This window comes from Anoplopoma fimbria, chromosome 2 (assembly GCF_027596085.1).
Source record: "Anoplopoma fimbria isolate UVic2021 breed Golden Eagle Sablefish chromosome 2, Afim_UVic_2022, whole genome shotgun sequence".
NCBI classification, from domain to species: Eukaryota; Metazoa; Chordata; class Actinopteri; order Perciformes; family Anoplopomatidae; genus Anoplopoma; species Anoplopoma fimbria.
Window position 1 is genome coordinate 17,266,103 of NC_072450.1, and position 16,369 is coordinate 17,282,471.

Here is a 16,369-nt window from a genome sequence, read left to right on the forward strand (position 1 = left end):
GATTTAGTGTTAGCCTGATCTGCTGCGCTCACACAAGGTGACAGAGGCCTCTCCTTCACCTGAGCTCATTGCCACTGCAGCGATTATCCCGCAGAGTTCAGCCCGGAGGTCAAAGATTTGCTGTCATCTCTTCAATGAAGGCCTGAGCGGCAAAGTGATGGACGCATGTTATCTACATCACAATGATCTCAGCCTGCTAGTCATAACCTTGATAGAAACCAAGGTCATACAGAATATATGCACACAACCATCCCATACATACAATCCACCATTAGACGCACACACAGTGATACAGTAACATCTCTCTTTTTTCGTTTTGTCATAAACTGCCAGCTATCTGCAAATTAAACAGGAGCTTAATAGCTTTTTTCCCATTCTGAACACAAAAGGCATCCAGATTACAATCGGTGTGACAGTGACTGTGAGAGACTACACACACACATACATACATACACACTCAAACACACACACACACAGAAACAGAATCATTCATGGCTCTTGCTGACGTTCTTATCAGAAACAATTAAGATTTAAAAGGAACGTTGCCACAAATTGCCATTTCATTAATTAGGACTTTGAGAAGCCTATAGGCCCTGCTTTACAAGTAATCTTTCAAAAACAAAGTAGCTACAGGGGACAACATAATAATGAGGACTGGAAATTATTTTTCACAGACAGAGGAAAATGAAAAGATAATGTAATGCAGAGAATAATGGAGGAGTTTCAGCCATGCTGGTGGATACAGCTTTAGGGATGGCTGGTCTGTTGATCCACCTCTCTGGTCCTGACTGAAATATCTCAACAATTATTAGATGGATTGAAATTTTGTTCAGTCCGACATTCATGTTCCCTTCAGGCTGAAATGGTTTTTTTTTTTTTGGTATGACTAAAAGCGATAGCTGTTGTAAAGTCATACCTTAGCTAGGTAGGCCATTCTTTCATTTTTGGAGGCATAAAAGTCTGGAACGAGTTAAAAAGACCTGAAGTGATAAGCTCATGGTCTCCCTTATGTTAGTTTAATTTCCCAGGACTGCTGAGTTGCATTTGAGTGCAGCTGCAGGATTCAAGGAGTTTGTGTGATTTTCAAGGATTTTCTTTTTCCTGCATTTAGTGGATTTAGTCATTTGGCCAGCAGGGTTGAAATATAATCCCATGAGCTAAACACAAGTAGAGTATCACAGTTTGAGGTTTTTCCCCAAAGGCCGCTGCACAGGATGACACATAAACAGCAAGCTGAAGCATTTATCAGTAGCTGCTGTGTGTTTCTAGACAGTCTAGAAAACACACAGCAGCTACAGTTCTTACTTGTGAGGGTTCAGATAAGTAGGCCCCTATGTGGAGTTAGCATGGCTGATATGTTGCTTTTCACCAGACACCTTCAGGCACAGATACAACGCCCATTTTCTAGATCTACTGTAAATCATTACACACTCATACACTAACAGACTCTGTGAGCATGTGCACGTTCACAGAGTGCATGCCATAACTCCTTTAAGCTGGAAGTCAATAAACAGGGATATTTGGCATACCTCAGCCATCAATCTGTGCTCAACGAAAGCTTCGGAAGTAAATCTCTCGTATCATTCAGGCCATGTGGAGGTCAGAGGAGAAAAAGGGACTAGAACAATGCAGAGGAAGGATAACAATCAGCTTCTTGAAAGAAAAAAATACTACTGATGCATGTTATAAACTGGTACATGTTTTTTCTGTTATCTGTGTCTACAACAGGCAATTGCACACATATTTGAATGAATGACAATGCAAATAAATAAATAATTCTTCTATAGTACAATACTGCCCCCTGGCAGGGATTTGCAAGCACGATGAAGACTCAAAGAGGCAACATTTGTGAATGCTCATCTTATATACTAAAAGTATATTATTGGTATACCAATTAGAATGATAAAACAAATACTCAAACAATATTTTTCTACACATACCTAACAATGAAATACTTAACATCTTATTCTTCTCTTTGACATTATATTATTGTCCTTTTAAATCCAATATTTGCACATCACACACAGAGAAATATTCTAACAGAGTAGATACATTTTATATCCAGGTCATGGAGGACATTGATATGATATATACAACCGAAAACCACCTTTACAAATGCAACGTTCAGTTGTGCAAAAAACGCTGTGAAGTCACAGTGAAGCAGCTGCCGCAGATAGTGTAGTGGTGAAAACAGTGTGAGAATCAGAATTCGTTGCAAAGCTCCATGACAGCAAAGGTGGTGCTCTGTCCGAAGATGAAGGCTCCTACTACAATGGTTATGACTCCCCAAACAGATAAAACCACCCTGCAAAGAAGAACAAGGGACATCAAGAGGGAGAAGTATTTTAACACCAAGTTGTTAGGCAACAATATGAATCTTCTTCCTAACTAATTCATAACTTTTACCCATACAGGGCTAACCGACCTTTAATTCATTTCTATTCTACAAAATAAGAGACACTTTCTTATTCCTTGTCTTCTTACCTGGGACAACACAGTCCAAAGTCTTAAAGAAGGACTTTGTGAACTTGGATGGTGATGACTGATTAGAGAAGATTTGTTGCCGACTGATAACTTGCATCACTTTTTTGTAATTGTTACCTGCAGCATGTAACCTCACTGTCCTGTTTGTATAACCAGCAACAGGTTTTTTCTGTTAACTTGTTTATGGTTTATTTAGTAAAATTTTAATTTGTAATTTCCAATTATTTTCCTAATTTGGTACTAATTATAGAGAAATATAAATTTATTTGCCAAAAAATCTCCATTAAACCCAAGAAAAAAATAATTATTCATTCATTATCTGAAGAAAAAATTCATTATATTTTGAATATATTTTGAAAATGTGTAAACATTTTACATTCTTGCATTTTCAGCTGAGTCGTCTGTGAAGTGACTAAAAAACTCTCTTAACTAATTGGAAATATATAGGTTAAACACTCTTATTTTCCCTATAATTTGTACCAATTACATGATTCTTTCCAGGAAATTCCTCGGAAATTCCTAGGAAATATTTCTGAAAGTTATAGACCTTTAAGTAAAAGAATTATCATAATAATCTCATGCACATATAAGTCTGTAGGTCCTCACTCACCTGACTTTTGGAGTGACAGATTCAGTTTGCATTGTGAACAACAAGCAAAGACCTGTAACACACAAACCAAACTTTACTTGCATAGCACCTTCCATACAGGTCAGTCCAACATTTACATTTATTTACCTTTATAATAAGATAGAACAAATATATAACCATATATAAACATAAAGCAACACATCATGTCATTACAAACAGAGACACATACACATATACATATGTTAAGGCTGTTTACATACCAGGAAAAACAAAGATGAAGCAGGCGCTGATTCCTCCAATGACACTGATGACCTTCCCCATGTCGGGGACAAACATGGCGATGAGAAGAGTGATGGAGATCCAGATCACAGTGAGAACGAATCTGCAGCGACTCTCAAACAAATGAGTGACGATTCCCTGACGACGTCTTTGAATACGCAGCACCAGGTTCAGGATGACAGATCTGACACACACACACACACACACACACACACACACACACACACACACACACACACACACACACACACACACACACACACACACACACACACACACACACACACAAAAACAACATCTTAGGTGTTAAAACAAACACAAAAACTCACACAATACAAAAAAAACAACTCCGATGTCACTCACCTCCCCAGAAGAAGAATAATAGGATAGATAGTGATGATTGATATTCCAAAAAGTAGTCTGGAGATTATCATGACCACATCATTTCCTGGATATGACATCAAAATATCAGAGGCAACCACTCGTCCAAACGTCATGAAGCCGTAAACACCTGGAGATGAGAGAGGGAATGTGATTTACAGGTTTCAATTGAGCACATAATGCACAGAAGTCAACGCTTTAGAGTTGAACTCACCGGTCAGAGTGTAGATGAGTAAACAGAAAATCATGGAGACCACAGAGATGAACACCCAGTGGGAGAGTTTCTGGTTCTCCATGCTGCTATAGATCGCAATACAGGCTTCATGGCACTGCAAACACACACAGACACTTTGATTACTGAGGTCAGTTTGGGGGACTTTTTTCTATTAAGAGTCATGGCTGCTTTAGTAGCTTAGTAGTTTTTTGAATGCAAAGAATAGTGTCTTGCATTAATTTCTAAAATAAGATAAGATAATCCTTTAGTAGTCCCCCAGCAGGTAAATTTGCAGGATTACAGCAGTAAAGTGGATAGTGCATATGAACAAATAAGATAAACGAGTATAAAACCAAGATAAAAACAAGTATTATAAATAGTAATGACACAGTAAAGGTATAATAAATAACTAAAATGACGTAAGCGTTAGCATTCATTGTTGAGATATTTTACAATCAAAAAACGGCCAGTTATATTATTACAGTAATACTGGGAAGTGGGCAAAGACCTCAGATGATATGGGCATTCTGAGAAAAACAATAGATGAACTTAAAATAATTTCCTCATTCTGACAATATTAACTCCATATTAAACCACTTGAATGCCAAACGTCAAAACTGACTGCTTTCAGACTTAAAGCCTGAAGTTGATCGTACCTGGAAGCCAAAGCAGATGGTCGGCACAACACTGAACATTGAAGCCCATGAACCCACACTGAAAAAACAAACACACACATACATTTATTGATGCACACAATTCAACAGCTGTATACAATGAGAAACCAATGATAAACACACAAACACAAATGCATCCATTACAAACAGTGTGACTGACCCTTGGCTGTGCTCTGGAGTTATTATAGCAGTGTGGCTCTCCATCATGTAATATTTGACAATCACTGCCACACACAGATACGTAGCAGCCAGCGTTCCCAACACACTGACATAAGGAGAAAGCCGTTAGGAAACCATTTAAATATACACATAACACTTTAATAACAGACTGATTTTAACATACTCTTGTATAGTTTCTCTGTTTATCATATTCTAATGTAGATTTTCATATTTTTATTTTTAAATGATGTCTTATACTATTGCACTGTTTTTATTGGAATGCACCAATCAACGAGCCAAATTCCTTATATGTGCAAGCGAACTAGGCAATAAACCGATTCTGAATCTGATTAAATCACATAAAGTTAGACACAATCGACTGGATGAAATTGTTACTACAGATACCTTGTGTATTTCTGGATGCCGATTTCTTTTGGGATGGACAGGGGTAAGATGATGAAGAGGCACACGATGAAGAGGGCAAACCGTTGGTCGGAGTACCAGTGATACGGCATCTCTCCCTCACTTGACCCGGTCACCGTGTCATATAAAGAAATACACACTGGAAGAAGAACACGTCTATTTATCTGCTGCAACATGCAGACATAAGATTAGCTGCAATATAATAAAGTCTGCATGCTCACAGAATAATTTACAGATTCATTTATTTTTGTGTCCCCTGCTTAAAAGTCGGGTTTATGCTGTTTCAATGGCTGCAACATGAACACATTAACGTTGGTGAATGAACATAAAGAATAATGAAAACAACAATTCATGCATACGTGTTCAAATCTCACTACAGTTAAATGCTCCATATGCAATGTGCTCTGTGCAGAATCTCTGACCATTGATGGATTTTTTTTGGGAGGCGGTGTGTTTGTAAATCCAATCAAGTGGTCTGTTTAAAATTGGAACAGAACACAAACATTAAAGGGATTTGAAGCGTTTGAGATGGACAAAACGACAAAGGGAAAAATGAAAAATGGGTGGTATTACTGCTCCCAGTCACATGTTTTTACCCTAATACTAGCTAGAAGGAAAATTAAAGTGCGGATGATTTGAGGTCTGAGAGATTAATTTTTTGATATGGAAATGGCTGCTAAATTGATCACAAACTCCTAATAACATGAAAACATTATGCTCCAATACAGGCACACGTATTTTTTATCTTCTCAGCATCTTTTAATCACTTATTTACACTGTGGATGCATGTTGTTGTGTGTTTAATGCACACATTTGCACATACGTCTTGTATTTCTCATTCCTTGTTTGTGTTGTAATTGTATTCTCTGCATATACTATATATATGTATAATAAATATATTATTTAAAATAAAATGTAAATGATATATATGTAAATGATATATATTATATTATACCAATATGTACATCATTTACATTTTATTTTAAATAATATATTTATTATTATATTATAATTAATCAGTTTAATGCGAATGGAAACAAATGAGCTGCATAACATGGATAGATAAATTCACCAATTAAAAAAAATGTTGAACTTCAAAAAGTAAGCTAACAGTAGAGACATAGCAGAAAGATGAAAAGAGGGAGTGAGAGATGCAACAAAGGTGATTCAAACCCATTGGCATTGTGGTTTATGGATACTTTCTTTACAGAGAGGTGAAAATAAAGGATGGAGCCTGTAAGCTACAACCATTGACCAAGTGGTCCATTGTAAGTAATGAGAGAACCTATATCGTGAAATAATATAATGTCATTCAGCCCTTACGTTTGTCCAGCTGGTCCTGCACCACCACCAGGAAGGCGACACATATCATGAAGAGGTTGAAGCAGAAACAGACTTCACAGAGTTGACCCACAGCTCCTCCGCACACCTCTCTTACCACATCCTGATACGTCTTCTGTCTGCTGACTGATGAGGCATAGCCCAGGATGACCAAACCACTGATGAGGAAGACCAGCGAAACCTGCAGGACACACATCATTAATACGCATCATAAGACAACGGGACCCATAAAGATAATTCTGCCTGTTCTAATGGAGGTTCCCTCTCTTGTTTACTTTGAATATAGACTAACTGTTTGTAAACAGGAAAAGGACTCAAATTGAGATCAAGAGCCATCAGAGGCTAGAAGGCCCCTGGGTCTGTTCTTGGAAAGTAAGAATGCAAATCCATCCATGAAACACACACACACACACACACACACACACACACACACACACACACACACACACACACACACACACACACAGACACACATTTTTGCCACAGCACAATGAAAGTTTAGGTCCTCACCTAAACTGTAAGCTTCATTAGAGCTCACCTGTGAAAAGATGTGCCTCTTTCACACCAGGGAGAGACTGAGGGGCGGTGAATCTCTACACACACAGTCTGCAGGCCAACAGCCAAACTAACCCCCCAAAAGCTCTTGACGAGCGAGATACTGTATATTAAGATACAGTTCAATACAATTGAGGCTTTTGCTGTTTAAAGTTCTTAATAATCCAATGACAGTATGTGTAGGCCTATTCATGCAGGGCCTTTTCCAATGCACACTAAGCCTGTATTAAACATCACTGAAAACAGCAGTTGGTGAATGTTGCAGGTGTTTTGGTCCTCACCAGCTCCACACAGACGGCAGTAGACACTCCTCCTGCCTTCTGGAAAGCCCAGGGGAAGTTGAGCAGTCCGGCTCCGAGCGCAGACTTCAGCATGATGAACACCGCGCCGAACGAGCCGAGCCGCGGAGGGTCCGCGTGCGACGCAGACCGGGCCAGCAGGCTGATGCTCTCCCGAGCCAGTTCCTCCATGATCCTGAACCAAGCTCCGAGACGCACGGCACCGGGATGAGAAGCTTTAACTGACACGCTTGAAGAAAGATTTTCAACAACTCTTTCAAAGTATAGTCCAGGTGTTTGGTTTCTCCTCCTGAGTTTCTCTACAAGTAAACCTGGTGAGTGGGAAACCATGCAAATATATATAGCCTACACCCACGCGCACACACAATTCACGTGGTCTAATTTGACATTTTGACTATTAAACATTTCACTCTGAGGTGACAAATTTGTCACTAAAGTGTGTATGTTTGCTTTTGTCTCTCTCTCTCTCTCTCTCTCTAAGTCAGTCTTTCTGTGAAGTAGGTCACTGCTTAAGATATGATATGTAGATGGTGCACAAAAGGGGAGCTTCCAAACCATTAAGGGAAATTATAAAAACATAAGGTATGTAATAGTTCAAATAATGTGCATGTCAGAATGGCCGGATTAACCTATAAAGGTGCTCCAGTGCAGAAATACTGTCCCCCTAGTACTCATATTTGGTCTTGTTGTTGTTTTTGTTTAAATTACATTTGAAAAGAAACACGTTAACTGCTTTTTCAAGCAGGAGTAAATCCCGAATCAACCTCACTCTTATTCAGACTCAGTTGTAATTTTATTAAGTAAACCCAAAACTGAAAGAATAGAATGTGGCAAAATTAGATTTTGACATAAGGATCACAAAATTAAGAAACAGCTTAAGGATCTTTAAGGTAATTTATTGTCATTAAAGTCCTCAATTTTTTTAATGTCCCATCTCTCTCGCCATGTCTCCTGACTATTTGAAGAGTTTACGTTTGTTTACCTGAAACAATAAAGATATTACACAGATCATCAGGTCATTTTTCACAAACATATTTTTTAAACATTTTACATCTAATTAGCTTTACCTTCTGATCAAAAATAAAGTTAGTTACATAGGAGTTATTTATAAAAGCCTAAACTCACATAGATATAAATCAAAAAGACACACAGAAACATAAGACAGCATCTGTCTTTGATTTGATTTCTTTGGAGCATTAGTTAATGTACTAGTGAAATAAGGTCCCTGGCATATGGATTGGATAGCACAATCTGCTACACATGGAATTCATAATCTCAGCCATGTTCATGTTACACACCATCTGTTAGAGAGCATTGGTCAAAATCCCATTGACATTGTTCTAAAACCTCACTCTTTCTGAAGAATAATTAACTTTTGCTTGCATCTCGAGTATTTCAACAGCTGGGCGCAGAATGTGAAGTCTTTGGGGCACCTTAAAAAGATTTCATGGTGATGTTACAGATTTTTTTCAAGTGAAATGCAGGATGAAGAGAGATTAGAGTGAGCAGGCGCACCAAGGTGTTCTGGGGACAATTCAAAGACCTAGTTAGTTTTTACTCCAGGCTGTTTTCAGAAATATCTCAGGACTTCACTTTAAAAAAAGTCTTATACATTTTTAATGAAGTTACCCAAGATGATGACAGTCATTATATTTCATTATGAAAGGATGTTGATGGACCATCAAAAAGAAGATTTAAAGAATATAAGACTTGACAGCACGTTTTAATTCCCACAGCGACAAATACCAACAATTTGTCCCGCCCCTCAGCCTCTGACGCCGACAAAACTCCCTTTAGTGTCTGTATGAGACGTTCTTGGCTTTCAAATAACTACAATATAAAGCCAGCCATGCCATTATTAGAAACACAGAGAAAAAGGAGTGTGATGTCGTAGTGTAATCACTAAAACAAAACACACAGGGTGGAGGTGGATGGATCAAACAAACACAGGACTTTGCTTATGGACGAAACAATGATGTGTTTCCTCAACCCAACTGAGGGTTTTGTTGCCTAAACCTAAGCAAGTGCATTAGGTCTGACAAATCGTCAGTATGTGAAGAGTTGGTTGAGAACATGTTGGTCCTGGCAGAAAGTGGATCTGGAGCTACAAATTATTTTTTTTGGCAGACCACATAAAATATATATAAATTGAGTCTGGTCATCTGAAATGCAGTGATATAGAGGCCTGGAACCCTTCATTAATCTGGATTAGTTAGTTGTCTAAAATTATTTTAAGAAAAAAAAAACACCCACTGTGTAAGGTGGTAGCACACATTTTTTTATATTCCTGACTGAAAATAGACACAATGGATGTTTGTAGTTGTTTATAAATCTAGAGGCACACTACCTTTAGATTCTTACTCAAACTACAGTAACATTGTTCATATTTCATGTGTAAAAATCAATCCCGGTCGATATATTCATAGAAGCTCTGACTGAGTCAGACAGCAGCAGATTTGAATCCCCTCTCTGACCATCGTGACCTCCCACGTTTTGTCATCATGACCAAATCAGGGTTATAATCTGGCTTTTAAACATTTAGTCTGTCAGTAAAAATAGACAAGGCCAGAGAGTTTTTGACACACAGTCTGATTTCAGATTGAAAATGTAATCAGGTCGTCTTGCAAATTTTGTGCAGGCCGCATCTGGAATCAACTGTGAAATCTGTGAAGCAGCACTATTTAAATCAGCCATTAAACCTGTGAACTTTGGGTTACAGAAGCGGCATGGTAGCATTTAATCAGTGTAACACATGAATCTTTAAGCAGAATATAAAGCAGGACGTTTGCCTGAGGTTTAAGTGACCGCTGCAATTATTAAGTTATCATCTCTGACCTTTAGATGTCATACCTGCTCACTTCATGTTCAAGTCATGGGGATGCTGACACGGCAAAACGCCACACAACCAATCATCATTCATTTAGAAATTACGGTATTTATGCTCCGTGCTCCGAGGGCACTAAGACTGCCTTCAAGGGTTTCGAGGTGCAACCTGCTACACTGTGGATGAATAAAGACAGACAGGATTAATCTACTCATGATTCTGCTGTTATGAAACAGCTTAAGAGTATTAAGATTACAACCACACACACTCACATACACACACACACACACACACACACACACACACACACACACACACACACACACACACACACACACACACACACACACACACACACACACACACACACACACACACATACAACTGACTCAAAAACCCATGACTTCAAAAAAAGTCATAGCTGCGATTTAAGGAAAATAACTCTGGTCTGTGTTTGTCAGTGCACCTTTAATTCAAGTTTGTTGTCGGGTTAAAAGAGTGAATCAAAGAGGCATATATCACTCTATACTGCAGTGAGAAAAATAGATTGATACAAATAACAAAATAACTGAAAACAATTCAGTAAATAAATTGGTATTGTGAAAACCAGTAAATAAAATGCAGTCCGTGTTTGCAGCTCATTAACAACATAAAGTTATACAACAATAAATAACTTTATAGCCACTGTTAATGTTAGAAGGATGAAACTTGGGAAACATCCCACTCCCTCCTTCCACCACTGACCTTTGCACTTAGCATGTATTTGGTGTAATTATTTGTGATTATTATCTTATTATATTGAGAGTGTGTGCTCTGTATCCTTTTTAATTGCTCTACATGGGATGCATACAATTATTAAATTGTTTAGTGAAACATTACATAACAGAATAGAAAAAGCAACATATAACTGCTTCAAGAAGGACTGAAAACCACTGAAAGGGGTCACATGAAATGACACAGTTTAAACAAGTGATGACATTTTGCGACATCATACATACACTGCAAAGCATGCTCCCCCACGAAATCTAATTCTCTGATATTAAACAGGTCAAACAGGATGATGAATTAAACTGCACAAAAACACAGTTTTGCAGCCTGCAATAATACTCTACTCTGGATCACACCTGATTGGATCACAAGCACATTTGAACACCTGGCATCCCTTAAAATCTCTTTTGTCCTAAAAATAAATCAGGCAGTGTTCCTGGTGTACTGCAGTAGTGATAAACATATTTTTTTACAACAAATATTAGCTTTTAATTTTGACTTTGAGATTTGTCTTTCGGCTAAGATATCTCAGAGAGTCGGAAGGCCGTTATCTTCATTAACTGTTCATTGCTCCAGCCTTTATAATGTGACCAAGCAATAGTAGACAATGTGAATTTAATCACAATCAATCGTCCACTCATCCTAAGTGACACAGTTGAACAGTTGAATACTTGTCAGAATGAAAGCAACTTCTTTGTCAACTTCTTTCTGAGATCAAGACATATGATAATTTCAACATCACTATTAAATGCCTAAATAGATGCTCCCTTTGTTTTTTCATTTTGATCCAGTTATTAAACTCCTTATTTTAGGATCGATATGTAATCATGATGAGTCCGACTTGTGAAGAGAGTTTACCCTCCTGTGTTTGGATGGTACGCGGAGCTGGACGCTGACCTGACCACCAGCTGTCTGACTGAAAGACTCAATGGGTTAATTAACACCTGAGAAGAAGTAGCAAGGTGCTGCATACAGGGAGCAACAGTGAGTTGAAGGTGGGGCTGTGCTTGTTCGTTTTCCCTTTCAGTTTATCCTGGTTGGCCTGGTCGGAGGTGGGAGGGCTCTGTGGCGCGGGTGCAGGCACGGTGCTGGATGGGAGGGTGGTGCGGCTGGCACACATGTCATAGAGGTTTCCAGAGAATTGCGTCTTCCTGGACTCTTGTCTCAGAGACTCCCAAACGGCTGCTGCTTCACCGGGACAGCCGGCCAGAGCGGAGTTGGCACAAACATGAAATGCATTCCAGGACCTTCAAGGAACCAACATGAGGAGATGTCAGTGAAGAAATGTGATGACTGCAAGCCAAGATGCAACAATACAGTGATGAGAGAATAGTGAGTCAAAAACACCTGAGTTAAAATGTGCCCCTGGTTTAACTCTTCATGTTGCTGGTCTGGTATTTAATTACCTTTCTAAGTTATAATCCCTAACTGACTTACACTAACATCGCTAGTGCCACATCGCTAGGGGGGCCAATACGACTAATCATAATATCAGCTTTAAGGATTTTTCAATTCGAGACAAGTTGTATCAAGACAGACAAGCAGTTTACTGGATGGTTACCACAGTGATGGGCAGACACACACCTGCAGATTGCATCAATGTCCTGTGTGTTCTGGTCTTTTTGTGTATCCACCAAGCTGTCCCCGAGTGTGAGTAAACACTGAGCAAAACTCTTGTAGATGGAACCACATGAAATGGGAATCGCAGCTCCGAAGCACACAGTGACCAGGCCTAATGGAGAGGAAGAGACAAGACAAAAGTATATTTTAACCTTGAGAAAAAAAAATATAAAAAGGGGTATTAATAAGTGAATATGAATAAAAACTCTAGATTCTTTGGGTCAGGGATTTCATCTCGTGGAGTGAAGCACATTGTGTTCATAGAGACATGATCCATCTGGTGCTTAGATGGATCAAACAAATACAGAAAATATTGGTATAGTATGTTGTATTCCATTCATCTGGACGGATTATACAACCTCAAAGCCAAATTCAGTGTAGGACTACAAAACCCTGTGTGAGCTGTCTGAGTGCATTGATCAGCTCATACGTGACGTGTCCCTCTGAGCCTGGTTTGAGTTGAGTCACTGAAATATTCCTGAAAGTTGTGAATCAAGGTTTTACTGGAATATTTAGACATTGATTTGGAATAGAGGACATGTTTGCATTAACCTGTGGAGGTTTGTTTCAGTCGTCAATCTATGATTTAGATTTATTTATGATTACTATTGACAGATGTCAGACATTTATACGTGTGTGCAGATGTTTTATCCGACTGCTACCTTTAGTTACTTGAAGCATTATTAATTCCCTTCATTTTAACTAGAGCGTCCAAAACACAGAAAACAGCCCCGGACCTTAAGGGTGCAGGAGCAGCCATGTACTTTTAGACACATCGTTAAAAAGGCCAGGGGCCGGCCAACCTTTGCAACCACAAGTAGCACTTACCTGAAGGTCAACTTCATCCTTAAACCATCAACTTACTTCAAAAAAACATGCATTATTGTAATTATTTGAAAATGTCCCATCTTTATACTTGATAGTGGGTAAATATTTGATCTACTGTATAGCTATCTTAAGGGTTAGAAAAGTGATTTTCCCATCTTTTTCCCTGTGTATGCCTCAGACAGATGAGTAATGCCGAGGTCTAGATGCTGCCTCAATAGCTTATTAATAACGTGTATTGATACAAATAGTTAAAAACTGTTTTTTGTTTATTGTTTTATTTGCAAGCTTATATTGATCTGTGTTGTTAAATTATTGTTTATCCCATAATAACTTTTAGCGTGATTTTACTGTAAAACATTTGGTAAATCACTTTAGAGTCATTCAGTCGTTGTCATATAATAAATCCAGTGACGATAAGTGTTTCCATTCATGAAAACGGTTCTTTGCCTTCTGTAAAGCAAACTTACTGGGAAAAAGGAACTAGAAAGATAGATAGTAGAATTTGCACCTTAATACTAAATGTTGTACCTAAAAATGCACACACACACACACACACACAGACACTGCAGGCGAGAGGCGGGAGACAATCAGAACAGGGGACGGTGAGCATTTCATTAAGGTAAGTGCATTTGTAAAACCTGTCTCTCCTCAGTTTTAGAACAAGCTAAATTTAATATCCCTCAACAGAAAACTTCACTACTTTGGGGTTTTTTCTGACCAACCTGCTAATTTGACTGATCAACCTGAGTTTCAAGACATATGTACATAAAAAAAGACACATCAGGAAAACTGTGTGCAACAAAAGACGGGCAAGAGCAAATTCAGCACTTAAAAAACGTTTTCCAGAAACCTTAAATGCACATAGTCAACACACTGAGACAACAATTAAAGAAACATCCTTACTGAGGCAGAGAGCGGTGGGCAGCAGCACGTTCGCCATGCCTGGTTGGGACCTCATCGGTGGTTCCACGAGTCCCGTGGAACTGAGTCCCACCTCTGAACCAGAGGCTCAGATGTGAAGCTCCCACTGACTGTAAATCCAAAGAGTGCAAAGTTGCTGCTTTAAAATGTGATATGCTCTGCCATCCGTTGGGAGTTCATCAGATTGCAAAAGCACAGCAATGCACGATGCACAACCGGTCTGGATTAACTGTGAAAGGGGCTGTTGCATCGCAGAGAGTAAGAGGATGCTGTGTGCGTGTGTGTGCGTACATGTGCACACAGGGAGGGGCACGAGGAGAGAGCCATAGAGAGCTGGGAGGCAGCAGACCAATGACAGCATCACAACACAGCACACTGGATTAGAGAGTACTCATTTCCGGTCTTTAGTATTAAGTACATTTATTTGAAACACAAATAAATTATATACGTCATCATTTTTCACCACCTCTGCCTTGTTTACACACTTTTGCTTGTTGCAAAAACAAGGAGTTTGTCACAAATAAAAGTAGAGGGAAAACGTAATCAGAAGTGTCAGGAGGATTTTCGTTTTCATGTGGACAGATGGATGAAGTCCCACTGAGGATAAGAGAATCCAGCTCACCTGGGAGTCCAACACAGACGCAGAGCGCCCTCTGAGAATAGCAGCGACACATGAGAATCATCCACAGCTAAGTGGGTCATGATGGGTTATTGAAGAGCGCTGTATGTGTTTAACACTCTGAACTAAAGGTTGGACACGTACAGACCCTTACTTTAGATAGGTGATTTTAAACCATCTACCTTGTTCCCAACTTTTCTTACTTGAGTTTGTGTCTTACATCCTCCTCTTCTTCTCGGCCTCCAAATCCCCTGCTACGCCCCCCAGATGGCTCACACTCTGTGCATTAGTATAAGTCCCTGTTCACATCTGTATACTGACACAGGAGGAATGGTAACCCATTGTTAATCTGCAGCTTAAAACAACCATTAACTGCAGAATAATAATCTGTGTGCATCTGAAGCTACTGGCCTGAATCAATACATCATGGGAACTTCGCCAGCAATTCCAGCTGTGCTTCTTTGTGAAACATCAGGTTTTTGTACTTTCTTACCTGACTGATGTGATCAGGATCAATCGAGCTGGATGTGAGGTGTCTGAGAAACACGACTGTAGAAGTCTGTTGAAGTCATTCCACAGATTTTCAGATATATTTGATCTCTCAGGATTTCTGTTGTTGTTGCATGTTGATGCATTTGTATGCAAAGATTGCCTGGGGTAAGGGTCCTGTGGGTTTCAGGATTTACTGGGGCTGTTTTGTTTGGCCCTTACAGTAGTTCCTTTTCAGAACAATCTTAATGCTCGGTATACAGCAATATTTCAGAGAATAGTTGAGCTCCAACTTTGTGTCAAATGCTAAAAGCATATGGTCAATGCCTTTCCCAGTCATTGTGAAGAAAAACCTTGAGTTCAAACCCATCCAACCTGTCGGCTGTCATGGAGCACCGTTACTGTCCAACATCAGTGGCTGACCTCACGGATGTTCTTGTGGCTGAAGTATCCATATACTTTTGTCAATGTAGTGCAAATCATCATGCAAAAAGTCCTTTCTTTGTCAATGTGAAGCATCCATCATCATTATAATGCTTTACAACAGAAAAGGTATCATCTTATCATCCCTGTTTCTATAGGTTTTTTTTACTGCAGCTGAATCAGTGTTGCATTGTCTTCCTCCCAACACAACCAAAAAACCAAAGAAACTATAAACGCTAACTAAAACTTGTCTCAACTGCCTGTAAAATTGGGCCTGTTCTGACACTTGAGTTTTCCAGTTAAGTGTGGTTTACTGAATCCCAAATTCTGCAGCCCACATGTACTACTCTCCCTCTATGGTCTGATCATTTCACAGACATTCTTTATTGGACCACAGTGCAGTATTTCTGCTCCAAAAAGTAGTGTCATCTGCAGAAACTCTAATAATATAGCTTGTGCTAGATGTTTTATTAAAATTC

At 39.1% G+C, this 16,369-nt stretch overlaps 2 protein-coding genes across 2 annotated transcripts; both read right to left on the reverse strand.

Moving 5' to 3' along the window:
• Positions 1 to 2,202: 2,202 nt before the first annotated feature.
• Positions 2,203 to 7,569, reverse strand: slc38a8b (solute carrier family 38 member 8b). Its single transcript, XM_054619757.1, has 10 exons — positions 7,381 to 7,569; positions 6,527 to 6,725; positions 5,186 to 5,342; positions 4,782 to 4,886; positions 4,604 to 4,661; positions 3,948 to 4,062; positions 3,716 to 3,863; positions 3,334 to 3,536; positions 3,095 to 3,146; positions 2,203 to 2,305 (listed from the first exon to the last, which is right to left on the reverse strand). Exons 1-10 carry the CDS (start codon positions 7,567 to 7,569, stop codon positions 2,203 to 2,205), a joined length of 1,329 nt encoding a protein of 442 aa, XP_054475732.1.
• Positions 7,570 to 11,927: 4,358 nt separating this feature from the next.
• Positions 11,928 to 14,396, reverse strand: nrn1lb (neuritin 1-like b). The gene is made up of 3 exons (XM_054617131.1): positions 14,342 to 14,396; positions 12,575 to 12,722; positions 11,928 to 12,237 (listed from the first exon to the last, which is right to left on the reverse strand). Exons 1-3 carry the CDS (start codon positions 14,394 to 14,396, stop codon positions 11,928 to 11,930), a joined length of 513 nt encoding a protein of 170 aa, XP_054473106.1.
• Between the last annotated feature and the right edge of the window lie 1,973 nt (positions 14,397 to 16,369).

Bases quoted from the DNA above. Each gene is read 5' to 3' on its own strand.
- nrn1lb (XM_054617131.1), bottom strand. From the start codon at position 14,396: ATGAGGTCCCAACCAGGCATGGCGAACGTGCTGCTGCCCACCGCTCTC. The intron at 12,723-14,341 runs GTAAGGATGTTT...CCTCTCCATTAG, and splicing joins GCCCACCGCTCTCTGCCTCA to GCCTGGTCACTGTGTGCTTC. The intron at 12,238-12,574 runs GTGTGTGTCTGC...GGTTCCTTGAAG, and splicing joins GACATTGATGCAATCTGCAG to GTCCTGGAATGCATTTCATG.
- slc38a8b (XM_054619757.1), bottom strand. From the start codon at position 7,569: ATGGAGGAACTGGCTCGGGAGAGCATCAGCCTGCTGGCCCGGTCTGCG. The intron at 4,887-5,185 runs GTATCTGTAGTA...TCCTTATGTCAG, and splicing joins GGCATCCAGAAATACACAAG to TGTGTTGGGAACGCTGGCTG. The intron at 4,063-4,603 runs GTACGATCAACT...GTGTGTTTGCAG, and splicing joins CCATCTGCTTTGGCTTCCAG to TGCCATGAAGCCTGTATTGC.